General features: G+C 46.7%; 2 protein-coding genes across 3 annotated transcripts in view; both read left to right on the top strand.

The window, feature by feature from the left end:
- Positions 1-17,791, top strand: part of LOC108701997 (traf2 and NCK-interacting protein kinase) — a 1,005,599-nt gene that overhangs the window by 796,390 nt on the left and 191,418 nt on the right. The gene's annotated exons all lie outside the window — the stretch shown is intronic.
- LOC108700946 (dnaJ homolog subfamily C member 5-like) lies at positions 1,730-13,919 on the top strand. Of its 2 annotated transcripts, none has more exons than XM_018235001.2 (5): positions 1,730-1,889; positions 8,930-9,045; positions 10,878-11,091; positions 11,686-11,857; positions 11,947-13,919. In XM_018235001.2, exons 2-5 carry the CDS (start codon positions 8,939-8,941, stop codon positions 12,045-12,047), a joined length of 594 nt encoding a protein of 197 aa, XP_018090490.1. In that variant the 5' UTR covers positions 1,730-1,889; positions 8,930-8,938; the 3' UTR covers positions 12,048-13,919. The 2 variants fall into 2 exon arrangements, with proteins under 2 accessions (XP_018090490.1, XP_018090491.1); XM_018235002.2 differs by having other exon boundaries at positions 8,908-9,045.

Here is a 17,791-nt window from a genome sequence, read left to right as displayed (position 1 = left end):
GTCCTCTGTGAAGGACCAAAATGTCAACTTACAACGTTACATCAATATTGAAAATAATTATCTTGAGTTATTCCCACACTATACTGGGTGCAGAAGTCCTGCTTGTTATTGCAGTGAGTTTAAAGTCTGAAAGGCAGCCCCAAAAAAAAGCCCAGGTGCTGCTGAAAAAAGTATCGGTATGAAGAACACAGAGCACTCATGGGACTTAATTTATGTGCAAAAATGTAATGATGTAAGATGACATTTATGTCCTACACAGAGGACCTTTCTCAAAACAGTCTGTAATAAAACAGTAGGTTGTATTTGATCCCAACTAAAGGTGGCCATACACAGGCCTATAAATGCTGCCGACAGACCGAGTCGGCAGCTTATTGGCCCGTGTATGGGGCCCCCCAACGGGCTTCCCCGATCGAGATCTGGCTGAAAGTCCGAAAATCCCTTCGGATCGCGGCCACATCTGTTCGTTGATGCAGTCCTACGATCCGACCGCCCGTTCCCATTTTTCCTCCCGGCAGGAAAAATCCTCCAAAGATCGGATCTCTGTATCAGCTTTAAGCTGGCCATAGATGCAAAGATCCGATCTTTCGAGGATTTTTCTGTATCCGTAACTATACCCTTTCCTTTAAGCTGGCCATAGATGCAAAGATCCGATCTTTCGAGGATTCCCAATCCCCCGACCTGCCACTAAAGTTTGCCATAAACGCAAAGATCTGCACGTTTGGCGACATCGCCAAACGAGACGATCTTTCCCCGATATGCCACTAACAGGCATGGCTATATCGGAGTGATAGATTATGATGAGAGCGCAATGGGCTCCGGCGGGACGGTCGGGACTAAATCAAACCTGTCCGAACGACCAATCTCCGCCGGACGAAAAATGGCGGGACTCTCCACACACGGTCCGAAAATCGTACGAATCCTCGATTCGTATGATAGGATCTTTGCATCTATGGCCAGCTTAACCATTCCTATCACATAAAGTAGTAAAAGAACAGATCAGCCGATGTTCTGCCCCTGACAGCAATCGTACGAAAGTTATGTCCGACAAAGCTGGTGACCGTCTCCCACTAAAAATCGTACGATCGGCAATACATGTAGAGATATTATCGGCAGCCGACAGAAATCTTTTAACCTGGCCGGTCGACGATCTCCGTTGGACGAAAAATTACGGTACTCTCCACACTTGATCCGAATATCGTACGAATCCTCGATTCGTACAATCGGATCTTTGCGTTTATGGCCAGCTTTAGGATGAGGATCATGAGGGTACTGATAAAAGAGAAAATGAGGAAACGGTTAACATGGGGAAAGCATGTAGGTTATGGGTACAGATACAGGAGGGATAGGATGAGGGCATGGATAAAGCAAGGAAAGGATAAGATCATAAGGGAATGGATAAAGTAAGGATAGGATGACTGAACTGATAAAGGAAGAGAAGCATGAGTGCATGGATAAAGGCTGGATAGAATTACTCTGTTACTTTAGTTCCTTTCTTAGGCTGATCGCAATATTGCCCTCGGGCTCAGTATCAGGGACATCAGTTCGAAACACATGGTTTTACCAGTCCAAGCTGCAGGGCTCTGAGATTGGACCAGTGAATCCCTGTAGCTGGTTTGTGGGCCCATTTCCTCTCTAGGAATAGCTTGTCCCTCCCACCCATGTGATCATTTTGAGCCTAACGGCAATTTTGGGAGTTGTAGTTCCTATTGATGCTGACGAGCGCGGTGCATAGCGGGAGCTGGGCGGACGCGAATTCACCACTTTCTTTTACGAGAGCGCGCTTGCTGCGGAGCTGGCTGTGTAAGCGTCAGTGTTCGGGATCGCGCACGCACCGCCCACTCTGCGTCTGAGCCGCCGGGAAAGACAGAGCGAGACTGAGAGACCGGGAGGTAAACGGGGCCCGCGGGCCTTGAGAATGGGGAGGGTTCTGTGCGAGTGCACATTCCTATACCCCGAAATTCATCTCTATATTTACTGCACTAACGTAACTGTTTATCTGTCCAGCGTATTAACCTCCCTCCAGTGTATCATTATATCCCTGTATGTGCCAGTGTATCATTATATCCCTGTATGTGCCCAGTGTGTCATTATATCCCTGTATGTGACCAGTATATCATTATATCCCTGTATGTGACCAGTATATCATTATATCCCTGTATGTGCCCAGTGTATCATTATATCCCTGTATGTGACCAGTATATCATTATATCCCTGTATGTGCCCAGTGTGTCATTATATCCCTGTATGTGCCCAGTGTGTCATTATATCCCTGTATGTGCCCAGTGTGTCATTATATCCCTGTATGTGACCAGTGTATCATTATATCCCTGTATGTGCCCAGTGTATCATTATATCCCTGTATGTGCCCAGTGTGTCATTATATCCCTGTATGTGCCCAGTGTGTCATTATATCCCTGTATGTGCGCAGTGTATCATTATATCCCTGTATGTGACCAGTGTATCATTATATCCCTTTATGTGACCAGTGTATCATTATATCCCTGTATGTGCCCAGTGTGTCATTATATCCCTGTATGTGCCCGGTGTGTCATTATATCCCTGTATGTGCCCGGTGTGTCATTATATCCCTGTATGTGCCCGGTGTGTCATTATATCCCTGTATGTGCCCGGTGTGTCATTATATCCCTGTATGTGCCCGGTGTGTCATTATATCCCTGTATGTGCCCGGTGTGTCATTATATCCCTGTATGTGCCCGGTGTGTCATTATATCCCTGTATGTGCCCGGTGTATCATTATATCCCTGTATGTGACCGGTGTATCATTATATCCCTGTATGTGACCGGTGTATCATTATATCCCTGTATGTGACCGGTGTATCATTATATCCCTGTATGTGACCGGTGTATCATTATATCCCTGTATGTGACCGGTGTATCATTATATCCCTGTATGTGCCCGGTGTATCATTATATCCCTGTATGTGCCCGGTGTATCATTATATCCCTGTATGTGCCCGGTGTATCATTATATCCCTGTATGTGACCAGTGTATCATTATATCCCTGTATGTGCCCAGTGTATCATTATATCCCTGTATGTGCGCAGTGTAGTGTGTCATTGTATCCCTGTATGTGCCCAGTGTATCATTGTATCCCTGTATCTTCCTAGTGTATCATTGTATCCCTGTATCTTCCTAGTGTATCATTGTATCCCTGTATGTGCCCAGTGTATCATAATATCTGTGCATTTGCCCTGTGTATCAATACATCCCTGTATGTGCCCATTGTGTAATTATATATCTGCATGTACCCAGTGTGCCATTATATCCCTACATGTGCCCAGTGAATCATTGTATCTCTGTATCTGCCCCGGCAGTGCTGGAGTGTAACATTCTTCTGACTGATGTGCCCCAAGGACTCCTCATTCCATGCCTCCAACTCTAAATGCCCCTCATTTACATATCTGGGGATTTTGGAATTTCTTTCTAAAGGTGGCCATATACGGGCAGATAAAGCTGCCGATATCGGTCATTTGGACCGATTTGACAGCTTATCTGCCCGTGTATGGGGGCTTCCGACGGGTCTTCCCGATTGATATCTGGCCACGATATAGATCGGGAATGTTTGATTTTTAACCGACCGACCCGTCAGAGCCCCTTGGCGCATCGTAATTCGATCGTTCGGCCATATGGCCGAACGTTCGAATTACCCCCGATATAGCCATGCAGTTAGTGGCATATCGGGGAAAGATCCGCTCGTTTGGCGATGTCGCCAAACGAGCGGATCTTTGAGTCTATGGCCACCTTAAACTGAGTTTAAAATGCTTTTTTGTTGGTTTGGTCAGTGATCACCATAAATCAGTTTTGTTATTTTCCTATTCCAGCTCTGTCCTAATTGTCATATGTAAATTTAGAAGGTGCACTGTTGTATGGCAACACCGCTCTAAGGCCGTTCCTGTATGTGTCTCTATCTCTATGAGAGAGCGTGGCCCCCCAGTAGGTGATGAGGAGGAGGCGTGAGGGTGAGATTCTCAGTGCAGAAGTGAGAATTTGCTGTGATTGAATTAATTAAAGGCACATAACATGCCACTTCAGCTTCTCTGGGATATTGGGGGGGGGGGTCTGTATCTAATATGGCCACAGTTACATCACTCAGCCCATGTGATGTCATATACAGGGCCGGATCTAGGAGTAGGCAGAGAGGACACGAGCCACATACCCCATCTGCGTGCCCCTAGTTTGGCCTTCTATCATTTCAGATCCCTGACCGGCTTGTCAACCCACTCCCAACTCCCTGGGGAGTCAAGAGAACAGGGCTTGCCTTGGTTTCCATTAATGTGACCCAGCACTGGTCATGTGTCTGAATGTGTGGTGTGAAGTCACTTCCTGTGTGATGGGAAGTCACTGCCTGTGTTGTGTGAAGTCACTTCTTGTCCAGCGTTCTCATGTGTGGGGGCGATGCAGACTTGTGTTGACAGCTGGAAGGCAACAAAAAGCCGATGGTGACCCTCGAACTGATACTGTCCAGGTGACTGGGACTGCCTATGGCACTTCCTATTGGCTGGGGCTTTGACAATGGCAAAACTCCCAGAATTCTTTAGGCCTAAGGGCCAGTGTAACCAGGACACACATGGCACCCCCAGTGCCCTCCTGTATCTAGCTAGGGGGGCTTACCCTGTCTAACCCTTAAAATTAACCCTATTTACCTCAGCACTGCTCCCCACTAAAAGCCAGGACATCTGTTTAGAACTTTGGTGCTGATTCCTTTCAGTAGGTGCCCCACTGGTAATATGACTGGGATTAGTGATCTGTGTAAGGTGCAGTGAGTGGTGGCTGTCGAACTCACCTGTCAGGTGCCACAGAGATAACAGAGCAATGCAAACTAGTTCTCAACCTTTGTCTGACAGTCAGCTCTTCTGGTTCTACCAGTTCTGCTTGATGTTTTCGAGCTGGTTTATCTACCCCCCCCCCATATACTTAGCACTGTACTTATATATAGCACTGTACTATTCTCGCTTGCAGGGTTATTTCCACTTCCCCCATGCATCTACATAGCATCTCTTTTTCCCCACTCTGTACTCCTGCATGCGTTTCCCCAATGCTTTACTGCTCCTGCCCCTTCTCGCCATCGCTGCACTGCTCTTGTCCCCTTTGCCCCATCTGTGTTTTGCTCCTGCCCCTTCTCCCCAGCACTGTTCTGCTACTGCCACTTCTCCCCAGCGATGTTCTGCTACTGCCACTTCTCCCCAGCGATGTTCTGCTCCTGCCCCTTCTCCCCAGTGCTGTTCTGCTCCTGCCCCTTCTCCCCAGTGCTGTTCTGCTCCTGCCCCTTCTCCCCAGCGCTGTTCTGATCCTGCCCCTTCTCCCCAGCGCTGTTCTGCTCCTGCCCCTTCTCCCCAGTGTTTTTCTGCTCCTGTCCCTTCTCCCCAATGCTGTTCTGCTCCTGCCCCTTCTCCCCAATGTTGTTCTGCTCCTGCCCCTTCTCCCCAGCGCTGTTCTGTTCCTGCCCCTTCTCCCCAGCGGTTTTCTGCTCCTGTCCCTTCTCCCCAGTGCTGTTCTGCTCATGCCCCTTCTCCCCAGTGCTGTTCTGCTCCTGCCCCTTCTCCCTAGCGCTGTTCTACTCCTGCTCCTTCTCCCCAGCGTTTTTCTGTTCCTGTCCCTTCTCCCCAACGCTGTTCTGCTCTTGTCCCTTTCTCCCCAGCACTGTTCTGCTACTGCCCCTTCTCCCCAGCACTGTTCTGCTACTGCCCCTTCTCCCCAGCGCTGTACTGCTCTTGTCCCCTTCTCCCCAGCGCTGTTCTGCTCCTGCCTCTTCTCCCCAACGCTGTTCTGCTCCTGCCTCTTCTCCCCAACGCTGTTCTGCTCCTGCCTCTTCTCCCCAACGCTGTTCTGCTCCTGCCTCTTCTCCCCAGTGCTGTTCTGCTCCTGCCTCTTCTCCCCAACGCTGTTCTGCTCCTGCCTCTTCTCCCCAGTGCTGTTCTGCTCCTGCCCCTTTCCCTAGCGCTGTTCTGCCCTTGTCCCCATCTCCTCACCGCTGTTCTGCTCCTGTCCCTTTCTCATCAGCGCTATTCTGCTCCTGCCCCTTCTCCCCAACGCTGTTCTGCTCCTGCCTCTTCTCCCCAGCGCTGTACTGCTCTTGTCCCCGTCTTCCCAGCGCTGTTCTGCTCCTGCCTCCTCTCCCCTGCGCTGTTCTGCTCCTGTTCCTTCTCCCCAGTGCTGTTCTGCTCCTGCCTCTTCTCCCCAGCGCTATACCCCTGATCTGTCCCCAAATAACACTTCTTTTTCTCTGCCCTTGCCCCCCCCCTTACCCAGGAATTCTAGAAGTGAAATTGGTGCATTTAATATTTATCACATGTTGGACACGAAAGTAAGCAGTGCCTGTGTTTTCACTTCCCCTTGTACAAATAGGACAAACCCTCTCTGCAATCTAACCTTAGAGGGCAAGTCAACCCCAAAATAAATATTTGCCTAATAAAAGAAAACATAATTCTAACCAACTTTCCAATATGCATTTATTAAAAATGTTCAGTGCTTTTAAGTTAGTAAGAACAGTTGCCACTGAAAGCAGCATTTGTTTGGTTGTTGCTTTTAAACAATGTTCCAAAAAATCGGAGTTCCCCAGCAAAGACAGGTTTGTTAATCAGTTGCCATGTCTTCCATTGTATCAACAGTCTGAGCCACCAGGACAGAGAATAGAAAGGGACAGACATTGGGGCTCATTTATCAACACTGGGCAAATTTGCCCATGGGCAGTTACCTATAGCAACCAATCAGTGACCAGCTTTTTAAAGCCAGCAGCAAGTAGAACAATGAATGCAGCATGGGTTACTGCCCATGGACAAATTTGCCCATTGTTGATAAATGACCCCCACTGTTTTTAATAGCAGTACATATACAAATAACTCAAAAACCATAGAAAATGTGTAATGAAAGTAATTGCAAAGTTGCTTAGAATTATGTTTTCTTTTGTTAGACATTAGACATCATGTTTTCAGTTGACATTCCCTTTAAACCCCTTTGTTCTATTGAGCCAGCACTCTTGACACACCCAGGGCAAACTGCAACCCTGCAATCCACTTCTTGACTTTCCCTTTGTGGCATAGATAGGGTTACTGTGAACTGGACCCCCCATGTCATTTATTTTTTGTAGGGCCCAATAGATTAGGAGATGCTGGTTCCTCAGGTTCCATTAGAGATAATAGAACATATTCTATTGGGAGCTGGTGATTTCCCTGGTGTAACTGATTCAAGGCAGTGTTTAGAATGAGACAGCAGGGAGAGCGTTGGGCTGAGAGTGCTGGTGATTTCCCTGGTGTAACCAACTGATTCCAGGCAATGTTTAGAATGAGATAGCAGGGAGAGCGTTGGGCTGAGAGTGCTGGTGATTTCCCTGGTGTAACTGATTCCAGGCAGTGAGAAGTGTCGGACTGGCCCACCTGGATATCAGGAAAACTCCCGGTGGGCCCAGGGGTCAGTGGGCCCTATTGCTTATAACCTATTTTTTAGCCTATTTCATTGTCATTCCCTATTTATTTATGGGAAAAATGCTTGATAATGGAAAAATATAGTAGATATAAAAGAAGAGGAGAATAAAGAGGTTGAGTGAGGAGAGGAGGAATAAGAGTTTGGAAAGTGGGCCCATGGTCTAAGGTTTTCTGGTGGGTCCCTGGCATCCCAGTCCGACACTGAATGAGACAGCAGGGAGAGCGTTGGGCTGAGAGTGCTGGTGATTTCCCTGGTGTAACTGATTCCTGGCAGTGTTTAGAATGAGACAGTAGGGAGAGCGTTGGGCTGAGAGTGCTGGTGATTTCCCTGGTGTAACCAACTGATTCCAGGCAGTGTTTAGAATGAGACAGCAGGGAGAGAGTTAGGCTGAGACGCAATAATAACCAATCAGTGTGCCAGAAAGTACAAGGTAAAACCTGTTTGGGACAGGTGACAGTGGGCATATTTATACTTTGTACTGTATTCCATCTGGCAAGGGAGAGGTTAAAGGCTGCGCTTTTCCGACCCATTGATTTGTCTCTGCAGAAGCAAATTGATTGGTGGGATGGGAAGCAGCGAGGCCCCGGCAGGTGTAAGGGCCCTGAACTGCATCACTCAGCTGTTCACTTACTGGGCTCTCTATACAGACTGTGGCATTTATATCCATCCGTTTCTGAGTACTGTATTTAGATGGAGAATATTGGGGGAACGGATCCAGTAATGCAGTGCATATACCCTGAAATCCCTGGTACTTTTGCCCACCCCATAGCATACTCCATACCCCATAGCATAAGAGGTGAACATACTCCCAGGCAGAGTGCTGGTTGCCCGCTCACAGTATTGTGTGCCGATACAGGCAGCGGCAGAGCTAAACAAGTGATGTAGAGGGAAGGTTTTTGCTCATCGGCTGCTTCTGTCTGTGCTTGAAGATTGCAGAGGGGATGGATTAACTCCCAGCAGCCTTTGTGTGGGGGAGGGGTTTTATTAACCCTGTAACTGCGAAGGTGGGGTATTGCTTAATCTGTATGAATCCAGTAGAGCCGCCTCATTAACCCTGCATGTAGAACATAGACACAGGAGTCTCCTATCTTGCACTGTTCACAGTAGCAGATGGCGGCGGGGGGGGGGCAGTGGAACACTATTAATGCAAAGACGCCCAAGGGGATTTAAACAGACACTGCATGATTCCTTTAACCGGGTCCTTGTACCTGCCTCCCTCTCCTGCCTTTCTGCCCTCTACTGCCCCTTTGTATTCTACTTTCCTGCCTGACACTTTTTTCCCTCTCCTGTCCTGTTTTCTGCCTCTTCTCTTCGGCTGCCTGATACCCCCTGGTTTTTGCTCTCCTGACTGCTGCCCCATGGTGTGTGCCCTCTCCTGTGTGCTGTTCCTATGGGGCCACAGAGGTTCTTAGGGGCCCCTTCCCTCTAATTGTCTTTCTCTTCTGTACCCCCGGACACCTCAGTAACAAGATCTCTTATCCGTAGTGGATAAAGATGGCGGATCAGCGGCAGCGCTCTCTCTCCACCTCCGGGGAGTCTTTGTATCATGTGTTGGGATTGGATAAGAACGCCACAACTGATGACATCAAAAGATGTTACCGGTGAGTAGAACCCCCCAGCACCATTTATTCTGATTCCCCCCTCTTACAGTTGAAACCCCTTCCTATGCTGATAACTCCTTTCCTCCCCACCAATGTATCATTCATTCCCCCTCTCTTGGTAGGGAATCCCATAGCCTGACTGCCCTAACAGTAAATAACCCTTCCTATGTTGATGGTGAAATCTCATTTCCTTCCCAGCAAGAATCGCTTGGATCTGTAAATGTTACATTCCCACACCCTCCCAAGCAATGTTCCCACTAAGGTGTGTGCTTGTGCAAGTTTAAAATGTGCGCATAATTTTGCACAAATAGCCAAGAAGGAATTAGAGGGAACATTGCTCCCCAAAAAACATAGTTTTGGTTACAGCAGTTCAGCGGATAATTGTTTTTGCTCATTGAACAGTCTATGAGCAAACTTAGGGTGAAGACACAAACAGCTACTGGTAGCCGCTACTTGTCACGGCTAAAAAACACCAGAAAATACCCTACCATAGACAATGCTGAGAACTGCCTTTGCTTAAACGTAGTGTAGTAGCAAAGACAATTATCTCTATTGTCTTTTTTTGTAGTCGTGACAAGTATTTGGTACTAGTAGCTCCGTGTATCTTCACCCTTAGCGTGGTGGCACACGTGAAGATTCAGGAAGTTTAATGACTAATCCCCCCGAAATGCCTTCCCGCAGGCGGATCGAACCGCTGGCTGGATGGAATACGAATCACTTCGGATTTCTGAAGTCACCTGAAGTTTCCTCATGAGGCCATTTTCACGCGACTTCGGAAATGTATGCCAATGTATTCTTGCCGGCGGGAAGGCATTTGGGGAGATTAGTCACCCGAAGTAGGGGAGAATTGTCGCCCGCAATTTGTTAGACACAGCTACGGGTGACAAATCTCCTGAAAATGCCTCTCTATTGCTGGTGGTATGCCTAACTGATCTCTAAAGGATGCCTCTAGAGGAAACTTTGGGCAATTTTAGTGATCAGTTGGACATACCGCCAGAGATTCCTATTACTGGCAATGGAGAGGCATTTTCGGGAGATTTTTCGCCTACAGCCATGTCTAAAAAATCACTGGCGACAAATCTTCCTGTGTGCCACTGGCCTTAGGGGTAGCTCTTCTAAGACAAATCAGGCAGAATTCCATCTTTTAAAGGAGAATTCAACCCATAATAAAAAGAACACTACCCTGGACCTTACCCTCCCTCCTGCGCCCCCCGGGCAAATGCCCCTAATTTTTTACTCCCCTAGTTTTTTACTACCCTCTCTCTGCAGATTCTGGCCTCAGAGTTTACGGCAGCCATCTTCTTTCTTCTGTCTTTTTCGGAAGTTTTGATGCGTGTGCAGTTGGATTAGATTTCTAGTCCTGAACCACTGTGCATGCGCCGAAAGTCACGAAAATTTCTTTCGTTGCATGCGCAGTTGTTCAGGACCGGAAATGTTCTCCAACTGTGCATGCGCCGAAAATGCCGTCAAGACACGGAAGACTACCGGAGAAGAAGAAAATAGCTGCCGTGAACTCCGAGGCCAGAATCTGCACAGAGGGGTGAGTAAAAAATTATGTGCATTTGCCCGGGGGGGGGGGCAGGTAGGCTGGGAGGTAGAGGGGTCTACCCAGGGTAGTGGGGAGGGTTTTTTTTATTATGGGTTGAATTCTCCTTTAACTACAGCTGTGCATGTTCCCAGGGACAATATCAGGGGAGGTTTGTTGTTGTAGTTCTGCCACACTCACTGAGGGCTGTCTGCCCCTGCCATAGACAAACTGCGGGAAAGCCAAATATATCTAGCTTTTGTGGTACATTCGGCACATTTGATCTTATTCCCACAATCCTTTGCAGCAAGTTGGCACTAAAGTATCACCCCGACAAGAACCCAGACAACCCTGAAGCGTCTGAGAAGTTCAAGGAGATAAACAACGCACATGGTATCCTGAGCGACGGCACAAAGAGAAACATCTACGACAAGTACGGATCCCTGGGCCTCTATGTGGCGGAGCAGTTTGGCGAGGAGAATGTCAACACGTATTTTGTGCTGTCAAGTTGGTGGGCGAAGGTAGGCTTTGGTGGGAAGGAGGTGCCCCCCCCTTCGACATTGGCCCCTGTGAGTGCTTTGTGGGCTGTGAATAGTTGGGTGCTGTGTATCATTTAATGTCTAGGGCAGTGATCTCCAACCAGTAGCTCGTATGCAACATGTTGCTCCCCAACCCCTTGGATGTTGCTCTCAGTGGCCTCAAACAGGTGCATAATTTTGAATTTCAGGCTTGGAGGCAAGCTTTGGTTGCATAAAAACCAGATGTACTGCCAAACAGAGCCTCGTGTAGGCTGGCATTCCACGTAGGGGCTACCAATAGCCAATCACAGCCCTTATTTGGCATCCCAGGAACATTTTTCATGGTTGTGTTGCTCCCGAACTTTTTTTACATCTGAATGTTGCTCACGGGTGAAAAAGGTTGGGGACCCCATGGTCTAGGTTATCTTTGTGGTTTTTGGGGCTTACACACATACCACCATCACCACACATTGGTGTGCATTATATAATTCAGTATAGTTTGGTGTTCAGTTGCTCTCTCCCCGCTCCAGACCTTGGGTAGCAGAGTGTAAATTGGGGTGCAGTCCATAATTTTGGGGCTTTCTGTCTGTCACTCAGGGCTTGTTTATGTTCTGTGGATTGATTACCGGATGTTATTGCTGCTGCTGCCTGTGCTGTTGCTGTAACTGCTGCTGTGGGAAGTGCAAACCGAGACCCCCCGAGGGGGAGGATCAGGATGTTTACGTGTCCCCTGAGGACCTGGAGGCTCAGATGCAGTCGGATGAGAGAGGTAAGTGCCTGTTGGGTTGCTCTGGGGCAATTCATTTAGGGACTGAACTCCAATATTTACTGACATCTGCCCCGTCTCTCTCCCTGCAGACACTGACGGCCCAGTGTTGGTACAGCCCGCTTCCGCATCAGAGACCACACAGCTCACCAGCGACTCCCACACCAGCTACCACACTGATGGATTCAACTGAGTGTCCATGGGACCCCTAGAGCTTTAGGATTAGGAAGGAGGGGGGAGGACTGAATTTGCCCCTACACCCCTCTGTTTAAACAACCCTAACCCCCCATCTGACCAGCTTTTATCTGCTCCCCTTGGTGCTGTGATTGAACGGCCGGGGGGCTGGCGCATGCTCTCCACTCACCATGATCAGATTTTAATTTATTTTTATTTTCTTTATGTCTAGTTTTTATTGGGTCTATTTTTGTATTGGAACCTGTTGATGCCGCAAACCCTGGCCCCTCTCCCCCCCCCAACCCAGGGGCATTCGTACCACTCCTGCCCTGTGGATTTCCTCTAAGGGATTGTTATGGGCCTTGGATTGTCGGAATGGAGCATGAGAACAAACAGTTACTTGCCTGAGCCCTACCCCATATGCCAGTCCTGACTCCCCCTTGTGCCCCAGTCACATTGCCGTGCTGCTAATTGTGTGAATGGCCAGTGTAAATGTTTGTGCACTCAATACAGCCCCGACCCTATTTTGCAACACTGCATTACCAGTGCCAGGGGAGGGAGTCAGTCACTTTTCTCTGTGTACAAATGTAAAATTGACTCACCCTGTGTGTATCCTGCATTACCAATGACTGCCAGGAGATGGTGAGTTTTGGGTCCCATTGGCTGTAGGTTTATCTTCTTTTTTAGTGTGACTTTGTGGTACCTGTGCCCCAAAAAATGTATTGACCTGTTATAGAGAATATTACAGTAAATGCCACCCTTAGGTCCTTGCACAGTGACTTATACTCAGCTGTGCACAGTTCTGGTAGTGTGGGCAGTTCTATATTTATTTGTATATTGTGTCAGTAGACTTTATAGCACAGTGTTTATCTGTATATAGTGTCACTAGTACGCACAACGCTAATCAGTGTGAAATGACTACACAAATCCCTTCTCACACTGTGGCCCCTCCCCCAGCTGAGTTGGCATCAATGTGAACCCTACAGTCCTATCTCATTGGCACCCATCTGTACATTAGGTGCCTGCAGTAGTAACAAGCACTCATCTATACATTAAGTTCCACTGAGTAGTAATAAGCTTCCATGTGTTATTAGAGCCTGGCTAAAGCGAAGCACTTGGGCAGATATAGTGCTAGTAGAGTAACTAAAGAATGAGGCCCAGTTAAACAAATGAGCCATAAACATAATGTTTATTTGGGGAAAAGTAAAATTTTTGAGGGGAGAGTATGTGCCCCTTTGTTGTTAGTACATGTGCCCCATGGTCAGCAATAAGTGCAACTAAGTATCTGTAGAAATAAAATCATCTGGACTTGCTGTGTTTCTTTCTTGAAGACGTTTCACCAGTCATCCAACTGACTCTCTCAATTCAGAATAAATTGTAAATAAGATATTTTGAGAATATATCCTCTGGAATGTTGCTCCAATCAGCATAATCTGTTCATTATTAGATCTTATTCACAAGTTATTCTGAATTGAGAGAGCCAGTTGGATGACTGGTGAAACGTCTTCAAGAAAAAAAACACAGCAAGTCCAGTTGATTTGACTTATTTCTACAGATATACCATAACCTGGATGAATGAGAATCTTGGCAAACATAGTGCAACTAAATGTTTGGGGTAACCGATGATCAGTTCAGCACATCAGGTTGGGGCTGGATTTTTGTCCCATTCCTCCTTACAGAATAGCTTCAACTCAGGGTTGGTGGGGGTTTCCTTGGTTGAATTGCCCTATCAGCTCCTCCCACGCCATCCCTATAGTGCTATGGTCAGGTGACACATTCTTTAGTAGGTGGACCTGTGTGTGTAGGACAATGTTCTCTGGAGCTTCAGTTCTATGTGGGTCTCATCCTTCCACAGAACATTCTTCCAATAGTCTTCTGGCTTGTTCATGGGGTCTTTAGCAAACTGTAGGGAGCAGCAATGTTCTTTGAAAAACCGTAGTAGATTTCTCCTTCCATGCACACACTTGTTGCTGAGGGTTCTCCTGATGTTGGGAACATGAACACTGACATTGGCTAATACAAGAGAGGATTTGAGTCCTTTTGCCTGGGGTTTTGAAGACTCCTGGAGCATTACACCCCTTGCTCTTGGTTTGATCTTTGTTAGGTGGCTGCTCCTGTGGAGGGTAACTATAGGGATGTGTTGCCCCATGTGTACATAATCTGTCTGACAGCGGGACTGGTGGATCCCAACTATGTAACCCTTTACAGCCTCAGAAGCATCAATAACTGCTTTTCCTTAAAGGGATACTGTCATGGCAAAAACTTTTTTTTATATTCAATTTTGAAATCTGACATGGGGCTAGACATATTGTCAGTTTCCCAGCTGACCCCAGTCATGTGACGTGTGCTCTGATAAACTTCAGTCACTCTTTACTGCTGTACTGCAAGTTGGATTGATATAACCCCTCCCTTCCACCCCCCAGCAGCCTAACAAAAGAACAATGGGAAGGTAACCAGATAGCAGCTCCCACAAGATAACAGCTCCCTGGTAGATCTAAGAACAACACTCAATAGTAAAAGCCAGGTCCCACTGAGACTGATTCAGTAGGAGAAATAACAGTCTGCCAGAAAGTAGTGCAGGCACAAGTCACATGACTGGGCAGCTGGGAAACTGACACTAGCTGGCCATAGATGCAAAGATCCGATCGTACGAATCATCTTCCATCTCCCGACCCGCCACTAACCATTCAGATCAAAGTCTTACCAGTCAGATTAGTTAAAGAAGAGATCAGCAATGTTCTGCCCCTGACAGCAATCGTACGATATCTATGTCCAACCAAAGCTAGTGACAGTCTCCCACTGAAAATCGTACGATCGGCAATACACGCAGAGATATTATCGGCAGCCGACAGAAATTTTCTAACCTGTCCGATCGACCAAACGACCGATCTCCGCCGGACGAAAAATGACGGGACTCTCCGCACACGTTCCAAAAATCGTACGAATCCTCGATTCGTACGATCAGATCTTTGCGTCTATGGCCAGCTTAAGCCTAGCCCCATGTCAGATTTCAAAATTGAATATAAAAAAAAACCAGTTTGCTCTTTTGAGAAATGGATTCAGTGCAGAAGTCTGCTGGAGCAGCACTATTAACTGATGTGTTTTGAAAAAAACATTTTCCCATGACAGTATCCCATTAAAAACCTCCTGTGTTGGAGCCATGACACACACCAGTGTTCTTCAAATCAGGCTTTTGTTTAGTGAACCCCCCATATTTCTGTTGTATAAATAAGGCAGCCCCCCACACTCACCCCTGATTATCATCCTATTGATTGGACACCTGACTCCAATTTTCCCTCCACGTGATCTAAAGATACCAGATGGGCACAGGCTTCTGCCCCACACAATATGTCATTTTGGGTCTGTTTGGTTTATTGGGTCTCATTTCTAGATTAAGGGCTCGTGTGAGAAATTGTTCACGGTTTCTTCTACATTTATTTACAGATATTGATACAGTAGAACCCTTGTTTTATGTTTGACAGGGGACCGTGTCAATCCGTCATAAATTCCAGGAAAATATAAAATCTGGTAATGAAAAAAAATGCACATTGCCTGTTTGGGATCACAAAAAAATTGTCATCTATTCTGGGAAAATGTAGAACCAGCAAGAATAAAATCAGGGTTCAGCTTTAATTCCAACTCTCAAGCACTTCTGTGCAGGCAGGTCTGCTCATAGGTACTCACGGCTCACCAGGCACTGGGAAATGGCCAATGGCAGGTCATTGTGTGGCACAACCCATAGACCTGCTTTTTTTTGGGGGGGGGGCAGATTAAAGATGAAGTTTTACTTAAGGGACCAGTATAACCAAAAAGTGAACAGGATTTCAATGCATGTTAACATGATGGCTATAGCTGAGCTGATAATTACTGCCGTCTCCAGACTGTCAGTAGTATATTGGCCAATGTATGGGGACACAATCTGTCAGCCTGCCTGACCAAAATCTGTCTGAGGGGCCGCATTTATTTGGCTAATGCTGTCAAAGGAGGACTGTATTGGGCCACCGATACCATGCTTTACTGATGGGTCTGTACAGGCTCCTAGATCCAGTGTTTGGCCTTGTTGCCAGTCAAATGGCTCAGTTTGGCCCAGTACCTGGTACCCTTGCCAAACAAGTGGATCTATTTAGCTGTTGACACAACCTCTTGTTGCTTTTATTGTGACATTACTATGGCAAATACTGTTGGAATAGGACACTAGAGGGTCCAACTAGAGATCAGGGAGGCATATATTCATGGCTGGGTATGCATACATTATCAGGACTGACTGCTGGGTGTGGGTGTTTATAACCATATCCTGCAAGACACTAAGTAAAAGAAGGTTTTTGCTGATCCAAGATACGTACACCAAAATGGTCCACAAGTTCAGCACTTTCCCATGAATTAGGTCCCCCTCTTATACCTCACCGGGCTCACACTCCATGGCAATCGTGATTGGGGGGAGGAATCATTGATAATCTGCCCTGGGTGAGGGAACATGTAGGCCAATCAGTGGCTGATGGGTAATGGGGGAGATGCCAGGGTCCTTCTGAATATCCACAGAGGAGAGAATCCTACCCTGTTTATAGCATGTCATGATATATTTGTCTGAATATTCTTTCTCCTGTGAAATGAAACCAGGATGTGCAACAAGCGGAAACACTACTGTATATTAAATGTTTCAGTGCAGGAGCCTTGTGCTTGTGTCTTATATTAACTCCCTCGCAGAACCCCTATATCTGGGATACAATGTTTTTTTAGGGTAGTGGGTGGCACCCATTCTTCAACTTCCATATAATTGTGTTACAGTCGTTGCAGTGCCCCCTCCATCTGGGATACAATATTCTGAGTACTGGTTGGCACCCACTCTTCAACTTCCATAAAACTGTTAAAGCCATAGTAGCACCCCTATATCTTGAATACAATGTTACTACTAGAGTATTAACAATTACATGGAAGTATCTTCAACTTCCATGTAATTGTGTTACAGTCGTTGAGGTGCCTCTTCTATCTAGGATACAATGTTACTGCTAGAGTACTCGTTGGCACCCACTCAATTTTCCATAAAACTGTTACAGCCATAGCAGCACCCCTATATCTGGAATACAATGTTACTGCTAGAGTACTGGTTGGCACCCACTCTTCAACTTCCATAAAACTCTTAAAGCCATAGTAGCACCCCTATATCTGAAATACAATGTTACTACTAGAGTATTGGTTGGCACCCACTCTTCAACTTCCATAAAACTGTTAAAGCCATAGTAGCACCCCTATATCTGAAATACAATGTTACTACTAGAGTATTGGTTGGCACCCACTCTTCAACTTCCATGTAATTGTGTTACAGTCGTTGAGGTGCCTCTTCTATCTAGGATACAATGTTACTGCTAGAGTACTGGTTGGCACCCACTTAATTTTCCATAAAACTGTTACAGCCATAGCAGCACCCCTATATCTAGGATACAATGTTACTGCTAGAGTACTGGTTGGCACCCACTCTTCAACTTCCATTAAAACTGGTATAGCCATATCAGCACTCCTTTATATGGGATACAATGTTACTGCTAGGCACCCACTTTCCAACTTCCATATAACTGGAAGATTATTTAATGGGCACATTCCGGATTCAAACTCATCTACTAAGTAACTATGGTGAAAACAGGTTGAGGGGTAAAGCTGCCTGTAGCGAGATTATTAGCCTATGTCAGACGAACACTCGTCTGTGCCAATCTTCCGACCAGCAACTAACCAGATTAATATAAAACAAGTCACACGATGCTCAGGCCA

The sequence above is a fragment of the Xenopus laevis genome, chromosome 9_10L, assembly GCF_017654675.1.
Source record: "Xenopus laevis strain J_2021 chromosome 9_10L, Xenopus_laevis_v10.1, whole genome shotgun sequence".
NCBI classification, from domain to species: Eukaryota; Metazoa; Chordata; class Amphibia; order Anura; family Pipidae; genus Xenopus; species Xenopus laevis.
The sequence above is the reverse complement of the archived record's forward strand: the minus strand, read 5'-3'. Positions and strand labels throughout refer to the sequence as shown.